The sequence below is a fragment of the Ammospiza nelsoni genome, chromosome 1 (genome assembly GCF_027579445.1).
Source record: "Ammospiza nelsoni isolate bAmmNel1 chromosome 1, bAmmNel1.pri, whole genome shotgun sequence".
In the NCBI taxonomy this organism is placed as follows: domain Eukaryota; kingdom Metazoa; phylum Chordata; class Aves; order Passeriformes; family Passerellidae; genus Ammospiza; species Ammospiza nelsoni.
This window is the reverse complement of record NC_080633.1, coordinates 125,308,492-125,327,169: the sequence shown is the minus strand read 5'-3', so window position 1 is coordinate 125,327,169 and position 18,678 is coordinate 125,308,492. Positions and strand designations below refer to the sequence as shown.

At 40.4% G+C, this 18,678-nt stretch overlaps 1 protein-coding gene across 2 annotated transcripts in view; it reads left to right on the top strand.

The window, feature by feature from the left end:
- Positions 1-14,418, top strand: part of ZNF704 (zinc finger protein 704) — a 96,470-nt gene extending 82,052 nt beyond the window's left edge. For both annotated transcript variants that reach the window (XM_059487074.1, XM_059487065.1), the window contains 3 exons: positions 1,239-1,333; positions 2,953-6,547; positions 6,581-14,418. In XM_059487074.1, the coding sequence (XP_059343057.1) occupies positions 1,239-1,333; positions 2,953-3,064 (207 nt within the window). In that variant the 3' untranslated portion in view covers positions 3,065-6,547; positions 6,581-14,418. The remainder of the gene's footprint in view (positions 1-1,238; positions 1,334-2,952; positions 6,548-6,580) is intronic.
- The last annotated feature ends 4,260 nt before the right edge of the window (positions 14,419-18,678 follow it).

Sequence of the window (18,678 nt, the reverse complement as noted above, 5' to 3'; positions counted from 1 at the left end):
ACATGGTGAGCTGGCAGAGAGAGAAGAAATTTCTTTCAAGTTTTGCAGGTATATTTTGTATATCAGTAATGGTCTAAGTTTGTTCAGAGTGTGAGCCACATACGCACTTAAATCAAAAATTTCTCCTGCTACTTGCCAAGAGTAAAAGTTGAAACGAGTGTCTGCACTCAATGACAAGCATTAGTTTTTTGCTACCATGTAGTAGCTTTAAAATAGACTTTGTATCAAAAATCAAAGCACATACAGTAATTCTCTTCAAGTAAGGTCAGTCAGTTCCCTCTTTTCCAGATATTGTAAACCTTGAAAAGGGCAGGAGGGAAAAGTCATAGCAGTGCAGAGAACTATGATCACATCTGCAGTTCCTGGCAGCAGGAGGCTGACTGTGCACTAGATGCTACATTCAATATACAACAAAAAAACGAGTGTTCAGAATTTTCTTCTGGTATTTTAGATGTAAAGTGGTTGTGGCCTTCACACAGGAGCAAAATAAGACCATAGTAAAATAATGTAGGTATCATTTAAGGCCAAGCTTTATGCCGTGTGATCACTTGAGTGATGTTGTCAAGCCCCATGCTCATGTAGGAGACTTCTTTGGAAAGTCTCAGAAGACCAAACTACACCCTTCCCTTGGAAACATTCACATGCTGAGAAGGTTTTACTGTGTGGGGTAAGGAGATACATATTGTTAGCAACTTTGATCAGAAGGGCTGCATTGTGCTCCCTGCCTGTTAAACCTCGAGGGGCCCCGCTGGAAGTGCTCTTCAACAAGCTCTCTTCTCCAGGGGTGTCTCTCCACAAAGAGTGCCAAGTGACAGGCAGGTGCAACAAGTGAAATCCCTTTATTTCATAGGAGATTTTTGGTATTGAACTCAGCACAGGACAGAGTTTATTTTTCCAGTTATTTTCTTTGCTTATTGGAGAAAGTTTTCGTAAGAGCTAGTCAGAGTTTTTAAATAAGAATGGATGTATTTCTTGTCTTTTTCAAAACCTTCAGTAATGCTGATCTGTATTTTGGATTGCTCTAGGAGGATGACTAGAAATACAGAGAAACAAGGAGAAGTTAATGTACCTAATGCTAAATTAATTTTTCACTTAATTATGTTTGTATGTTATATAGTCACCTTTCCTGGGTATCCTTGCCGCCATGCAGCATTATTTGCATTTTCTTAGAAAAAGTATTTATACTGCATTCATATGTGTATGTTGTTTGTAAGCAGCTTTTTTGTCTGTATTGACAGGTCTCACCGACCCATAATCGTGCTGCAGGGAGTGGAGAGCAGAAACAGACCCACACGGTTCTTTCATCACCGCCTCGAGTAGCATTTGGCTTGAGGTATGGGACCATTAGCTCCTGCTGACACTACAGCCTCACAACCTGCAGGGTATTCTGTAGATAAGTTGTCAGTGGCCAGAGGATCAGAAAAAGCCCACCACCAACCCTGGTTGCACTTGTCAGGCAGGTTCTTGCTAGAGCTCTTCAAAGTAAGCGTTCAGAACCTATTTTTCTTTTCACTACCATCAAAGGTAAAGTTCAGCTGCACTGTCTGGTTTTGCACTTTTCCCTGAAAGGTTGGACTATCTCACATGTTTATCTCCATTCAGTCAAAATGGCATTTGGCTTCAATTGAACTATAAGAAGCCCTGTCTTACAATAAATTAGATTAAGGCAAAGCATTTTATGCCTTGTCTTCCTAGACATAAGCTGCATTCATTACTACTAAATTTAACTGATATTTGACCAGAATCTACTTTTAAAGTCTTCAAAAAGGTTAAAAAATCAGACTGTAATGCTAAATTTCTTACAGTAAAGAAACTCCATATTTCTCACAGTCCTAAAGGTGACTGTACCGTAAAATGAGGCAAAAAGAAGATTTCATGCTTTTCATTTTCTTCATGACTCTCAGATCATTGCATATGCTACAAACCAAACTTGGGATCTTCCCAGTTCATGGATTGTGCCTATTAATTCATGTTCAGAAATCAGAAAATATGTGGGTATGCAAGAAAGGAATCCCATGTGTGCCATGCAACATATAAATCAGGTATTAAACAGTTCTGTTGGTACAGTTACTTTATTTAAAGATTCTGGGACAGGTGGCATTGCAGTAGTGAACATTGGATTGCTTGGTGAAGCATTGCTCCTCAGGTTTGCTGCCTTTTTGTAAAGTGTTGAATTAAAAAATCCATTTTAACAGTTACTTGGGTCATTTTCTAAACTTGTGATCTTTTGAGTGTGGTTGTAAGATGGAAAACAGGACAATTGTTACAGCTTTAAAAGCAGGTGCTGCCCAGCTTGCTGGCTTTGGGAACCACAGAGAAGGTACACACAAGAATGTGCTGCAAGTGAGAGCAAGGGTTAAAACTTCCCACTCACTCTGTTGTTTTTCAGTCAATGAGCTCAGAGCAAACTGCAGGAAGGACCAGCAAGGTTAGGAGCTGGTAGCTTTTCTCTGCTTTGGCATAGCTGATACTTCTTGGTGGTCAAGGTCTGCTGCTCTGAGCTATTATTCCAAATATTTTACCACAGCTCTGCAGCACTATAGCCTGAGATGGCCTGGCCTGTATTGTGGAACAGCTATGGCTGCCCGTTACAGCTTAGCACTTCATGTGGCTAAAGTATAATTCATTAAGTCCAAGTTTAGTTGCTGGCTAAAGTCAGGGCAGTATGTTCCTGGGATCATCCCAGGAGCAGAGGATTTGGCTCAGCAGCTGCTACAGAAGCTGTGAAAGCCAGGCAAGGAGAAGGCCTGGTTCCTGAGAGTGATAGAGTCACAGCCATGCATGTGTCTGTCACTTCTTTAGCTCCCAGCTGGAATGAAACCAGCCCAAACCCCATGAAAAGCCATGGGTTGTCTACCTCCTGCAGTCCACTGAGTTTGTTGTCCTGGTCTTAGGGTGAAAAGCAAAACTACAAAAGCATCTGGTTAACAAGCTTCCCTTTCTCTCTGACAGGAAGCCTAGAGGGGAGGGGAAAAAGTGTCGGAAGGTCTATGGGATGGAGAACAGAGATATGTGGTGCACTGCCTGCCGATGGAAGAAGGCCTGCCAAAGGTTCATCGACTAACCATTGAAATTATGCAGAGGATTTGGGGAGGGGGAGAACAACAGCAGAAGCAGATTGCTGCAGCTGCGCTGTATCACTTCCCATTTTCCCCTCCAGTGATGTTGGGGGTTTTGGTTTTTTGGGGTGGTTTTTTTGTTTGTTTGTTTTGGGGTTTTTTTGTTTTTTTTTTTTTAAAGAGCTTTGTATTTCAAAATGAAGCACTTGTAGCCAAGGACAAGCACTAATTAAAACCTGTGTGGAGCAATAGAGCAAAAAAAAAAAAAAGGCAAAACCAAGACCACACAACAAAATCTGTCTCAGTAAGTGTGGAAACCAGAGCAGCTATTAGTGTTCTTCTGTAAAAGAAAGGAAAATGTTAATTATTTTGCTAACTCTGTGAGCTGCTTGCTCCCTAGGATCATTTTTAACCATTTCAGTCTTTCTGCTGTGAACGTCTGTATTTGCTAAACTGAACAATTTTTCTTTTCCTGAAACGAAGATCTCTTTGAAAGCTTTCTAATAAACACTTCAGAGTCATATAAGCTACAGTTTTCTCAACAAAAGCTGTACTAAGACTGGAGACTGCTAAATAATTCTCCTGATACAAATGATCATGATTATATTTTTGAAAAGGGCATGTGGGGAAGAGTTGGGATTTTCATTTGATTGTTTATAGGAGAAAAGCAAAGTTGATTTTGCAAGAAGGACAAGCAGCACTCCTGGAAGTTTTTTAAAAGAGGCACAGACCAGTGGAGTGGAACAAAGTAATTTAAGTACCAAATTGGATTTTGATCCTCTAGAGGAAGAAAAGCAGCAATGGCAAGTCACCAGCAGATACTGTCACAAGAAGTCTGAGGGAAGAAATACGGTGATGCTTGATTGAAACCCACAAGGATATGAGGGGGCTCCAGTAGCTTTTCTTATTACTCTCCCCTTTCAGAGGGGGGGTGAACAGTTGGACCAGCACAGCTGTTGCTGCAGGAGGCCTGTGAAGAACTGGTAAATGCAGCCACTAGGATTATATGTAGTACCTTATTCAGGGAAACGATCCAGCCCAGCAGTTCTGCTTTTGCTTCCTTTTCTCTTATTTCAAAGATTGTTGTTAAGATAATGGTTCGTTCAGCTTTTTCTTTTAAAGTTACTAAGATTTATTTGATGCAAAAAATTGGTAGAGAAAAGAAAATACCCTCTTTCTGCAACATCATCTCAGAAAAAGAAGTACAAGAGCAAAGGAGCAGCATATTTGTGGTAAAAGGCCATTTCTTAACTCATTTTGATAGATGAATTAATGAGTTTCTGTGTTTGCAGTACTTGGATTGATTTGGGTATTTCAGTTTCTCTGTCCATTAGGAAGTATACACTGGAGTGCAGCAGCCTGGTGTTCTGTGTCCACTTGTATCAAATTACTGTTAATTAATGATTATTTCAAAATGCAAAATAAAGGAAGGATTTACTAGGAAGTGATGTATATGGTGAAATAATACTTATCCACCTTAAAACAATTAAAGACACAGAAGCAAAACTTTGCCTATTAATAGAGGTTGACGGGCCACAAATGACTGGGGTTTTTTTTCCATAACATTTGAACCAATTGAAATTAGACCAAATTTTTTTTTAATTGTCTAAGCTGGCTCATTCTCATAAGAAGGCTTTTAAGTATCTAAACAACTTTCTAAAATCTGGTCCAAAGTTCACTTGATAGCTTTATTAAGTGTGCAGGGCTGCTTGTGTCTGTGTAAAAGCACAAAATAACAATGCAGTAGTTTGGAATATACACTGTGGATTCCATAGGGTAGCAGTGAAAAGAAGAATCTATAATAGGAGCTACTGAAGGTTATCATCTGATTTTCTGGGAACAAGTTAATTGGGCAATCAGGTGCCTAATTTGAGCATGCTATTTCTGCAGTTATTTACAGATTGTGTAATTTACATGCACAAGTGGCAAGATACGCTTGCATGCATGCAATTACTTGATTTTTTACCCAATTGTGTTCTCTAAGTCACAAAAAAAAAAGAAAAACAGACTCTGAAATCCAGTAAGACCCTGAGATATATACACATGTGAGTGTGTATGAGTATTTTTGTATGTGTGTGTGTATATACATGTAAAACTATATATATTTTATAGTTTTATATGTGTATATAAAATCTGGAATTAACAGGGAAGAGAAAGATTGTTTTCTTTACAAATAGAAAAAAAGACACGAAGGGTCAATGGATATACATAGACACTGTATTATCTTCTTTCCTCTTAGTAAAACATGGATTTTCTTTACATGTTGTCTTTTTTCAATTTCCATGGTTAAATACCTCATGGTAATTCACAGACATTTCATCTTCAAACACTGGGTTTGCTGATGGTGTACTTACTTTGATAAAACATAAAAAATTTGTGACTTTCCCAAGATATTCCTGCCAATTTGTTCCCTGCCTCCCATTTTAAAAGCACTCCAAGACTATAAAGTGTTCCATAATTCGACTGTTGTTGGACTAACAGTATTTGCCTATATACTTGTTGTTCACCTCCTTTTTGCTTTGGAGGATTTTTTTGAAAATAATGTATCAGATTGTATGTTGTTTCTATAATGTCATGGCATTGTGAGCAGCTTTCCCGAGGGCACTTGAGAAACTATTGTAATAAGATTATTCTTTATAAATTTCTGCACAGAAGAATGGTTTTGTTGCCAGACCAGATTGCCCTCTGGTACAAATTGAATATGGATTACATAAAGGACTAAAGCCACAAACCATCAAAGTTGGAGAGAAAGTTGATGTTAACGAGTCAGAAGTATAGATAAATCCTGCAGGACAAAGCTAAATTACCAGTATTTTTACTCAACCTTTTATCAGTGGTTTATATTAAATCAATTTTGGATCTTCTGGCTGTGGCATTTTGATTCCTAAGCAGGCGCCTGTCGAGGTTCTGTGTCTGAGGCCAGGCCGGTGACAGCCTGTCCGTGCAGAGAATGTTCTGCAGTCACTTTGTGCTCTGAGCTCCAGTTAACTCGAGTTGCACGAGCAGCTCAGTGCCTGCTCAGATCCCCTTTGTGATCCTCACACAGCCAGCAGGAACAGAAATGTCAGCTAAGCCTCCCTTCTGCTGGCAGTACTGATCAGAATCTGGAGTAATCGCTTCCATTTTTCAGTCTCTTGCTTCTGTGTTGCTTTGGGCTGTGTCGCTGTCCTCCTAACACCTGATTTATCTCACACTTCTGCACTGACCAGTCCAAACCAGTCAGATTTCTTTGTTCTCCTGAGGAGGAGCTAGCCTGAGTGCTGTGGTCATTTATTGTCATCACTACATGTGATGACAGTTGCAGTTTTTGGTTTCTTTGTGGGAGGTAGGTAATTGTCTCTGACCCTCCAGAGAAGTCAGAAGGAATGTCTTGAACACATCATGCAGTGTCTGTGTGCTACAGGGAATTGGATGGGGGTTCATCTGTGTCAAGAACCAGAATTTGATATAAAAGTTTAAGGATCTGTTTTATTGTTAATATTATTGACGTTGGTAACAGAAATTGCCAGCATCAGTATCAGAGTGGAGATCAACCATACTCATCCCAAATATTTTTCTTTAGGAAAAGAAAAATATTTTGTTGTTAAAACAAAGCTATTTCCCAATTCCCCATTCACCCCATTCCCCAAAAGATCTGGAAAATGAGATAATTTTAGAAGTGGGAAATTTTAATGGCAATTTTTAATACTGACTGTGCTCCAACTGCTCCTCTATGAAGCTATAGAACATTAAAACTCAGATCATCTTAGTCATAAAAGGGTTTCCACACAAAAAAATGTGCCTGATTCTCTAGTGCCTTGCACAAACACAACAGGAAATACAAGATGCAAAGTGAGTCAAACTTCTGTTCCAATTTGCAAGTTTACACTTTTAATCAACACCAGTCATCACCTAGCATGTACCTGTTGGCAGGCCAGCTCTGCTTGTGTACTCACAAGCTGAGCAGAATGCCTGTCTGCCATTTACTTTTCCTACAACCTTAGCCTGGTATGAATGTTAGCTGTCTAATTATCTACAAGTTCCTTGCAGTCCTTGCAGTTCCTGGCTGTCTTTATTCCTTGTCCCTTCTGTTTTTCACAATAATGACTAGATAGGCAGCAGAACAGGAGGTAAAGCTTTAGCCAAAAGCTCTTGTAGAACCTGCACAACAGATTCCAGCACCATGCAGTGTCCCAGATGTTCTTGGCACTAATTTCATTCTGTCACTCATTCTGATCCAGTACATTGGGATGGTTCTCTATTGCTTGCTGTGGCCTGGAACCAGCTAAAATGGCCCTGTTGAGAATCCAGGACAATCGCTGTGTTGCACTGCAAAGTGATTTCTTTCTTCTGCCACCTGTAAATGTCTTGGAACATGATCTTGGGAGCAGGACATGGAATTAGAGGCTTGGTAGCCATTTGCAGAGATGTTGGAGATTGCCAGTGAGTCTTCCTTCTGTTCAAAGTTAGAGGCATCTGCTGGTGACAGTTGTGCTGCGCCTTTTCTTAGAAACATTTTGATACGGAAACATTTGTAAAGCTCATCTTGATCTTATATTTTATTCAATCTTCTTGTGAGGTGGTAGCACTGGAACTGAGAGCAGTGTGGAGTTTGGACTTTAATCTGCATTTGTCAGGTTTTTCTAGTACATAACCAGGCAGGTATAAGGTATCATAGTGTAGATTTTATTCTAGTACAAGTTCAGCGGAGTTTTATGGCACCTTTGGAAAATACCTAGAAGGAAGTCATGGGCAGAAATTAAGCTGAGCATTTAGATACACTGTCTGTCTGCTAGATGGGAGCAGCCTTTCTTTGCATCCATATGGAGCTGGAAAATCTTAACAGCCAATGTACATCTCCACTTGAGTGTCCACTTGAACTGCTCTTTCCATCTTGGACTACAGTGCTTTCACACTGGCTGTCCTCTCAGTTCTATCCAAATGAGGGGTTTAAGGAGCTGTATGTCTCCACTTGCAACTTTTTGAGCTTATTCCTCAATACAGAAAGCACTCATCATGTTCCTTGTGCTTCACACAGACCATTTGTAACAGCAGTGCAGAAGGACTCTGGGAACAGGGAAATCAGCCTGTTTCTGATGGCAGCAGCCAGAAGAAAGTACAGGTTGCTCTGGTGTTTCCTCACATTCACAGCAAGAATTTTTTCAGCTGATGAAACAGAAGAGAATAGATAAATTTAGTAACAAGCTGGTGTTCTGTGTCTGTTTTGACACATCTTGACACCTAGAATTTTCTCCTTATGTATTTGAATCTGAATGTGAGATCTCTCATATACCCTTGAGGGAAATAAATTTAGCAATATAAATGCTCTTTCAGCATTAAATCTGAATTCTTTATGTAATTAAAACTAAAGATGGACTTGAACATTCTAAAATGTTTGAGTGTTGGTATTTACTACTTGCCAATCCTCTTAAAGATTCAGGTTTGATTCTAGAGTCCTTAACATAGTATGTGATACCCAGTATCAATTAATATATGATGTTTAATGGCAATGGCCAGATAAACAAAAATTACTAGAATGTTTGTATAAAGCTGTCTCTGGAAGACAGGAAAAAGAAAACAGTTGAAACAGATTTCCTCAGGGAACGTGAGAGGGCTGTAAAGGCAGGATGTGAGTTTGTTTGAATGGAAGATATCTAAGAGAATGATTTTTTTTCTATTTTAGGCAAAATGGAAAAAGCAATATGTCACTACTTGAATTATTAAAATTAGAATTAAGCACTAATTGATGAACATGATCTTACTTAATGCTGTAGCTTAGGAAGTTCCAAGTACAAAAAAAAATTACATAAAAATACAGAAAATTAGCTTAAAACATAACCTATTTTAATGTAAATCTATAAATTTGTGTAAATCTTTTCAAGATCTAGTGTAAATAGAAGGGCTTCTTGTCTACAAAGTTGCTTGGTCAAAACATGCTTTGTCTGTAATTGAATTATTTCTTACCAAATGACTTCAGCAAGCAAAAAAGCAGTATGTCAGCATGATATCCTGGAGAGTGGTGTACTGCGCTTTGCAAAGGGCTACTTCTACATGAAATTAAAAGAAAACATGTCATCACATATTTTTGTCATATCTGCAAAGGTGTCAGCTTCAGTAAACCAAGGTTTAGAATTGGGCTGTCTAGGGTTTTGAAATTCCACAAGTTTTTTTGCAAATTCTCAATTTTGCTTTATTTTTACACAGAAAAATCCTATTTGATCTGTAATAATCTTTTCCTATCAATTCTTTTTCCTGTGTCCAGGCACTCTGTTTTTCAGCTGCCCAAATGTGTATAATGAAGTGAACAAAAATCAGCATCCTCTGTATTAGGAAGTACAAATGTAAATTTAACATTTACATGGTATCAGAATTTTCATTATCAGTGTTTAACTGTAGTAATTAATTCTTAAAGTGATGCCAACAAATCTTTCAGGGAAGGGGAGCACATAGTGTGTGAATTACAAAGTACAATTGCACAGACACAGAACTGCTGATGTTACAGAACAAAATGTAGGCTCAGGTTCACCAGAGCACTCGAGATGTGTTTGCCTCCACCTGGGGAGTTTGCTGAGGAGACTCCTCATGCTCCTAAAGTTTGGCACACATTTTTGAGCTCTTCTGAAATCAGGCCTTGGCCAGAGCAGATACTCCTATAGCTTTGTGTGAAATATGCACTTTGTGGGACAATCTACCTTTTCCTGGATTTATGCAATTTATCTCGTATTTAGAAGACCAGACAAATTTACAGAATTTTTTTATTATGGTTTTTTGCATTGCAGAAGGGAAGGTGAGAAAGAGACAAGTTCAGCTGTACATTTCAGCATGTGAAAGCATTGTTTAAGTTTGTAAAAGGTGTGTATTTGATATCAAGCTCAAAGAAATCTACTTGAGCTCACTGAATAAAAAAAATACATGATAAGCAGGTCACATTAAATAAATTTCTCTTGTTCCATCTGTATTTCCTGTACACTCAACACTCCTCCAGGCAACTGGAGGCATAGGAGCTCTGAGTATGAAAGGAAATAAATGAGTTTACCTAAAAACTTTAGAAATACTGTGTTTTTAAGCCACATATGATGTTGCCTATGTGTAATTTTTAGTGTTAGAAGAAAATAGACAGTAGCCTTATTAATCAGGTGCAATACTTACAAAGGGCTAAATTAGGGGAACAAGTGATGTGTGTTTGTACATCACTGCAAGCATGCACTCTCTGAAAATGAACTTTTATAGCACTGGGATCTTAATACCTCTCTGAAATTATAATGTTGGTATAATTTTATAACTGCTTATTATGCATTATAATGTATAGGATTTGGGAATTCCTAAGAACCAAAAGGAGGAGGGAGAAATTGTAAATCACGTAGTGATTTAGTAAATCACATAGTGGTATGTTATTTTCCATGACAAAAGTAAAGTAAAACACCTTTACAAAGCCGCACAAATTCTGGATAATTGAAAGAAAAAAAATCTACTTCCCTTGGTTACAGAGACAGTTTAGTCTGAAATTTCCCTTGATTTGTCTCTTGTATTTCCTCAAAGTTTCGGGGGGTTTTTGTATTCTGATGGTGAAAACATTCCTAAATTTACCAGTATTTGGCTTGAATGGTATCATTTTGAAAAAAACTTTTAAAATTGAGTTCTTTATGATACTGTACAGTCCGAATGAGATCATGCAACTTGATCTGCTCCAGCTTAAGTAGAGAGTTCATACAAGCAGAAGATTACAGGAAAAGATTGCATTGAGCATTCATTGTTCAGTCATGAGAAAGATCTGAACAATCAAACTAAAAGCTCCACTCATATATTGGTCCTCTCCATCTTCACTGCCGGGTTGATGGAATACAGGCTGCCATGTACAGTGTATCTGGCTATCTCACCCCTGTTTGGGGATTTTTTTGCTGATAAATAATGAAATACAGATTATCTTCCCATCTCTCTTACTGGTTTTGTCTTGTGCTTTGAGTGCAGAATTAACTGAAAGACAGAAATAATCAGGTCTGTTGAACAGAGACTGTTTGGTTCTTTCCCTGTTTGACAGACTTGTAACAAAGGGCCAAAGTCCAAATGCAGAGACAGTAGGCAAAGGGGCTTGAGCCAGTCAGACAGGACCTGAAAAAAAGTGCTCAGAATTGGATCCCAGTAGGAGAAAACTAGTCTTAAGCAGTCAATTACACAAGTTCTGTGGTTGATTTTTGGTGGTTTGGGGTCTTTTTTATGCATTACAAGTCTGGTAAAAAGTCTTACTACACAATTAAGAGCAGAATGCAGATCCCATTGTAACAAGCTGAGCCCTCACAGCAGTACAGGTTTTCTCAGGAGAGTTCAGCTATCCCCATGAATAACTTCATTGACCAGGGCTGTTCACACAGGTAATGCTTGTAGAACAAAGGCACATGGGTTTTCCTCTGTGTACTTTCCACTGGGATTGGGAGTGTGAAATTGTGAATCTGCCTTTCTGAGGGCATTGAGAATTGTGTATTCAGCTTTGTGAGAGGGATGGATACAGTGGATACCTCTGCACATGTGCAGGGCTCTTGGAAGAGTTTCTAGTAATACCGAAGTGGCAGCACTCTGGATGTGTTACCTGGTGCCAGATTGCAGAGCTGTTAGGCTGGTGGTATTGAGCCTGTAATCTGTCCTGCTGACACCAGCCCCAGGGAGAAGGGGTTTCTCAGTATGGGATCCAGGATAGCCTGCCCCTTGTGAAATGAGTCACCAGCCCCACATCCCTGTGCTGTTGGCTCCAGTGCTGCCTTTGCTGTGTCCAGCCTGGGGGAGGTTGGTTATCCACGTGCATTCATGACGCGTTCATAGTACAGAACACTCTTTTGAAGAGAAAGAATCTCTTTTTCAACTATTAAAATCAAACTGTGGAATAGCTTTTATGTTACAGAAAGTTGCTGAATGAGGGCCAGCATTGTCAGACTTTGAATCGGGCATGGTTGTGTCCCTTGTGTCCCTCTTTCCAGAGCCATGCTGCTGCAGCTTCCGTGGGGGCTCTCACAGACCCCCTGTACCTTAACCAAGTTTTTCCCAAACATTTGCTGGAACCCAGCACTGAGCCCTAAACCAAGTTGGACCCCCAGTAAAGGAGGCTCTTTCCAGCTCTTTCCCAACTCTTAGACTACCTAAGTTAGTATTTCATTAGTAGACCTTTGTAAAGGGAACATTGCCCCATTGCTTGCCTTTGGTATTTCTAACACAGCACCATCCACTGCTGCATTTGCAAAGAGCCAGACATCATCTTGGTCAGTCATGGAATTTGGGGATATTGTTTTAGATTGAGACCTCTGCATCCTGCGTCAGGCTGTAGTTCCACAGCAGGTTAAGGTGACATAAGCTTGTGCTGCTGTTGAAAAAGCTCTTCATACCCTCAGCAGAGACATTTCTAGAGAGAAGTTTCCTGAGTTATGCTGGCTTGAGCCAGTCCTGTAAGTGTAGGTCTGTGTGAAATGCTAGATAGCTCATGGCCTGCTGGGTCTGTGCCCTGCTCTGTCATGGGGCAGGCATGGTAGTGCTGCCTTTATCCCACTCTGTCTTGTCTGGACTCTCATTAAGGATCTGAACTTGCGCATACCCCTTCAGCATTAAACTCAGGAGAGCTCCACCTATGGCTGGTGGCATTGATTTTGTTATGAAATTAAATATATGGGGGGAAAGAGAGGAATTAGATCAATAACTGTATGTCCAGTGCATCTTAAGTCTGCATCTTAACTGCACCATGATTTTGCTAAGCAGATATTGGAGGAGTTAAGGGATGTGAAAAACAACATTACTGGATCCTGTTCCTCTCTGGAACCAGTCTGGAATGATTCACAGTAATCTCAGGCAAGGGGCTGGGAAGTCATGACCTCTGTGAATCTCTGGGCTACAGAGAATCAGGGTGTGCTTCTTACCCAGACATAGTAACAACCAGGAATGATCCTCAGCTGCTTTGCTAGTGCAGAGTTTCAGCCTCTTTTTATTACAGCTTCAGTTTAATAGTGATGGGAATGCTGGGCAAGAGGTAAAGGGCATCAGGGAACTGGAGAAAGGACCATCAGCCCCCGTTGCAATGTGGGGTTTTTAACTCTCTGAAACAGCAAGCATGTTTTCTTGTCACTTGCTATTCGTGTTGTCTCATGTAAGAAAAGTGTTTCCATCATAGAAGGGGGGAAATTTAGCACAGGGTAAGTAGCTGTAGGAAACTAAAACCCCAACTGCCTAGTTTTTATGAGTAAGGGATTTCTAAAATATTCTGCTTGCAGAAGACTGCAGTATTTATATCCACACATCCTTTTTTCTTGCTTCAGTGACAAAAGCAAAATACCTGCCTGCATACATTGTTCTTCCTTTGTTTCCTATCAAATCTTGTTTCAGAGAGTATAAAGTAAGTTCCAGTTCTTTTTTAAAACCATTTTTTCGGAATTATTATTTTTAGAAGCTGAGCATTTCCTCTTTCACTTCAGTGTAAAATTACGGAGCTTTAATTTGCTCTGCATTGCACTTTATATAATTTTTTCACATTTTGGGCCATGTATTTTTGATACACAGAACAGTAAGCATTTTATTAATCTAGTTTTAACTTGAAATTAACCATGAAACGAAGATGTTTTTATAAAACTGCAAATTCCCTAAAATACAGTAAATAATTTGTTTGGGTCAGAGACATTTTCTAATGATACATTGAGAAATATGATAGCTTCTGAGATTATTTATCATTTGGTAAACTCAATACATTCATGGATATTATGGTTTAAAGTGGAATGTGAATGAGAAGAACACAAAGTTCTAGATGGTAGATTTCCTTATATGCAAAACCTGCATTAGTTTAATTGATAAGGGTTTAAACAAATAGCCTAATCTAGTTTAAAGAAGTGTGCAACTGTTTAATAGGCAAGTTTAAAATGCCAGGAGCTCATAGAAATTTGGAAATGAGTTTAAGTTGAGCAGCCAGGAGCTGTTTCTCCGCGTGCTGTGCAGTGGGCAGCCTGTGAAGCCCCTGGGCTCTGCAGGCAGTGAACTCCTCCTGGTACAAGGCAGCAGCAGAAGCCATAGGAGAGTTTGGATTTTCCTCTTTAAACAGCCACTCTCCCAGCTTGCAGGGCCACTGCCAGGTTGGCAGTAGTATTTCCATTTGGCTTTTCCTGACTTCATCCCCACTAGTTTTGGGAACTAGTGTCCTAAAGACAATCCTTTTGTTCCTAAGTGAATTAATGAGCCTATCTTCCCTCTGGTTTTGGTGTTAAGCTTGCAGCACTCACACTATTGCACATAGTTTGTCTTAATTTGTAGATGCCAGTTTCAGCATTTTAAACAAAGAACAGCTACTCTGCCCCAGCACAGAATCCTTTTAAATCTTATGGAGCATGCTGAAAAATAAAGACCTTTTTGACTTTTACTTTGTCCAAACTCTTTATTCCAAATCACACGAAGAAAAGTGGGGAAAACAAGGCACATGGCAGTGAAGAGGGGAGAGAGAGACAGCAATGCTCATTTCCTTCCCAGGGTGAATAATTCCTGGGCTCCCCTCTCCCAGGCTGAGTGTGTGTGTGCATGGACCATGCACAGCTTAGAAGTCATGTAAAATCCATCCTTGAAAAAGCTCTTAGTTGGCCACCTCCCAGAGACCCCAGCTCCTTTTCAGAGGCTTCCAGACATTCTGCTCATTTCTACATCCATAGGTAAAAGCAAAAGCTGCCTGCTGCTCCAATAGCCTGGGTATAGCTTCCCCTTGGACTGCAAATGTATCACCTTGCCATTTTTAATCAAGCTGCAGTTCTTCCTGCAAAAGATGGGCATGATCCAGGAGTTTGTGTGTGCTGCAAAGCTGTTGTGTCCTTCCAGGGAGCTCTGGGAGTCCCTGGAGCGAGGTGAGCACACGGCCAGTGCTGTGCAAGCCTTGTGCTTAACACCAATGGTACCTGTGCTGAAGAGAAGTGTGGGCTGATGCCACCTGCCCATCCCACCCCAGAAATGAGGGCTGCACAGCATGGTTCAGCTCTTGGAACTATGGGGCAAAGCAAGCTTAAAACCTTTATAGTGAGCACGGGGTGTCTGAAAACTCAGTCCGTGCTTGGCTGAGGAACAAGAGCAGTGACAGGCCCTGTCCCAGGTGGTTCTGTCAGGCAGCACAGATAACAGCTCTGTGGCCCAGCTGGGTGCTGTATTTCCATGTATGTTTGAAGGAAGCTTTAGAAGAGAAGACTTGCAGATGCTATTCCTTCACAGTCTGGTTGGATTCTGTGCTCTGGGGCAGCCTATGGGCTGGCACAGCACGTTTAGGTAAGGGGCTTCCACTAACAGTGACTTAGACATTGCAAAAAACTGTTTCTTGTAAGAAACAGGTGCTTTTCTCATTCTTACAACATTAAAAACACACAACAAGATGTCACCATACAGACCTTTGTCAAATTCTCCCAGTCTCCTGTAGCAACAGCAGCTGGGGAGAGCTCAAGAATTCTGAGGACCTTGGTCATAACTCATCAAAAGGCCTCTGTAGTCCACTGCCACTGAAAATGATTTAGTGCTGGATCAAAGCCACCCAGACTTGGGCCCTGCAAAACTCCTCTGAGAATTCTGCTGTTATTTCATAAGAAAAAAGGTGTTAAAATCTTTGTGTCAGCAAATGAGTCAAAAATCTGCCTGCTGAACCAAGAGTACTTCCAGTGGACTTCAGATGTCTTGGGAGTCATTCTCAGTACAAGTCAGGACTCTCCAAACATTTCAGGTTTTTTTCTTAAATTAGAAACATTTGCAAAATTAGCAATATGCATATTAATGCCTAAAAGTTGATAAAAATAATTGAGTTAAGGTACTGAGAAGTATTTGCTTGCACCTGAAACTTTAAAGAATGAATTTGTGATGTGCTAAGCATGAGCTCCTGAGTTTCACCAACACAGTAAACCACCTTTGTACAGAGTAATTCTGTAAAAATTTAGAAGGTTTTTTTTTTCTCAAGTTACTCAAGTAGATCAAGTAATGAATAATTTGTTTCTGATCAAATCATTTTAGAATGAGCAAATCTTATCCTCTTGCACTTCTAATCATTGTTTGTATGGAAAAAAAACCTTTACTACTTTTCCATTTCCCAGTGAATGATCAGTTCACTAAGCAACAGGCAATGTTTCTTGACTTTAGATGGCAAAATATGCTTAGATAATTTTACTCTCCTCCATGTGAATCTGGTTATATGAGATCCTTACCTTTTTCTAGCTTCAAAAATGCTTTTGTGCAAGCTCCATAGATACAGTTCAATAAAAATTGCAAGGAAGAATCTAAGTCAAATGCTAAGTAAAAATCAAGGTCATGAAACAAACATGAAGATAAAGTCTCATGAGAAAAGTCAATCCATTGCTGAATTAAATATTGATTAGCAGAGAGTAGTGATCTTTGTTAAAATTACATTTAGAAGCAGACCACTGTGTTTTAGTGTCACAAGTGACAAAGGGGTTTTTCTTCAGAAAAAGTGCAAATGGGAAAAAAACCCATTCAAATAGATCATTTAGACCAAGATTTTCTCAATTTAAGCCCATCCTGCCTGTTACATTACTGTTGTATGTTCAGGAATGCTCAGGACAACAGACATTCCTCACAGGAAGCACATAGGTTCCAAAGTGTCAACTAAATGAAAGTGAGCAAACTCATAGGATTTTCTTAGTACTAGCTCAGCTATTGCAAAAAACGGACCAAAAACAAAACAACAAAAAGCACTACTCACTACTGAACTAGAATTTAAGCAGCTTAAAAGAGCCATGTTTTGATCTAGTTCACACACCATAGCTAAAGCCAGGTTTCTGTTGGTTTGTTTGTTTGTTTGTTTGTCTTTTGGGGTTTTTACTTCTTAACAGCCTTCAGAGCAGGGCCTGTCATTGCTGAGATGACCACGGTTGAATAGGAATCTCTTGAAATCCTAAAACACGTGATTAGAGAAACAACAGACTTCAAATGAAAAACTACTGAAAAATTATCTCAAAAAAGCAAAAAGAAAAGTTAATTCTCTGTTTGGGAAATGCCATTCAGCTACCATTAACTCCCAGGTTGTGTGTCTAACTGACATCCTGTAGCTTTGTCAGCTCACATTTTTGTTAAAAGCAGATGTGATTAAACAACATAGCAAAGGACCTTCCTTTGGTCTTTGTAAATGAATGTATACATACAAACTATGCATTTTCACACAGCTGCTTACTGTATCTTGAATCACTTCAACCTTTCCCCTTAGCTTAGAAACCCTCAAACTTAAGGAGCAGAAGGTGTGTCCCACCTCCTTTGGCAGATATTTGTCTCCTGTCTTGTTTCTGCTCTCCAAAATCCTTAGATGCAGGACAGAGCAATGCTGAGCTGGAGAGCCCAAGGAGCAGAGGGGCCTGTGGCCAAGTCAAGGCCCAGTTTGGGCTGCCAGGCGCAGTGTGGCCAGGCAGAGGTGTGGTGTGAGTGCTCCCCTGCCAGAGCTGCTCCAGCCCCAGCGCCTCTGGAACCCTGGCTCAGCATCCCGGGTGCTGGGGCGGCCGAGCGGGGCTGGCAGCGCTCTCAGCCGGGCTCAGGAGGAGCTTGCAGCTACTCAGAGAGCTGTGCCAAGGAGAGGCCACTGCCCCTGGGCTTGCAGTGCCATCCTGCCCTTGGGACAGCCTTTCCAGCCATCCCTGCAGCCCAGGCTCCTTCTGACCATCCCTTCCCCACCGTGCGAGGCAGGGATGGCTCCACAGTTGTGGTCTCACTGCTGGCACCTGCCCCAAGTGCTCAGCCCTTCATCCTCATCACTGGGGACTTCAGGGCCGGGGTGTGCAAGGGACAAAGGATCAGAGCTTGGGTTTAGTGCACCTTCTGTTGGAAGGGAGCAGGGAAGATGGAAAATGGATGTCTTGTTCTTGCAGCCGATGTAATTAAATGTGGGGAAAAGATACTGCATGCAACATTTCTTACTTCAGTTTTGGGTTGTTGCTGTAATGTACATCAGCCCAGTCTACTCAATGAAGCGTGTTTCATATGCTTTATCCTACAGGAAGAAAGACCAAAAAAGTAGAAGTAATAAGAATATCCTTGCTTTAGACTAAAGCAAGCATGGATTCAACAACAAAGAAAGATTTTGTTTATATGCAAACTGTTTAAATGTTTGATACCAGTATGAAGGTAGTCATATTCTTATGTATCCAGAGATTTGCACTCATCTAGGTTATGTTAATTAAAAATATTTTTGAGGTATGTATTTGTATTTGAGGGGCCAAGCCTTTAATTTTATATTCTTTACAAGAATTAGTGTGGCGATTATGTTTTTCCGTTTCTTGAGCTACCTGCCCACCCATGCTAGTTGTTCATTTGCAGAAAGAATATTTCCACTACTTCAGAGGTTTTTGGTTGATTGTTTTCAAAGGGAACCTGCCCCAGAGAGTTCCACAGGATTGTCCAGTGTGAATGGAGGCTCTCTGGAGCAGCAGGACGTGGCCTGTCACTGCAACAGACACACATGGATTCATTTCCCTGCAATCTGCAACTGCCCTGTGGGCCTGGGGTAGCTCCAGCTGCAGTCCCTCAAATCAAAGCTCTGACTGACCCTGTCAGTCCTTTGCTGTCACTTACTATCACAAAGTTAACTTTTTACAACGAGGAAGAGCTTCCAACTCTGGCACTGATGGAAATACTGAATACTTTTTATATATATATA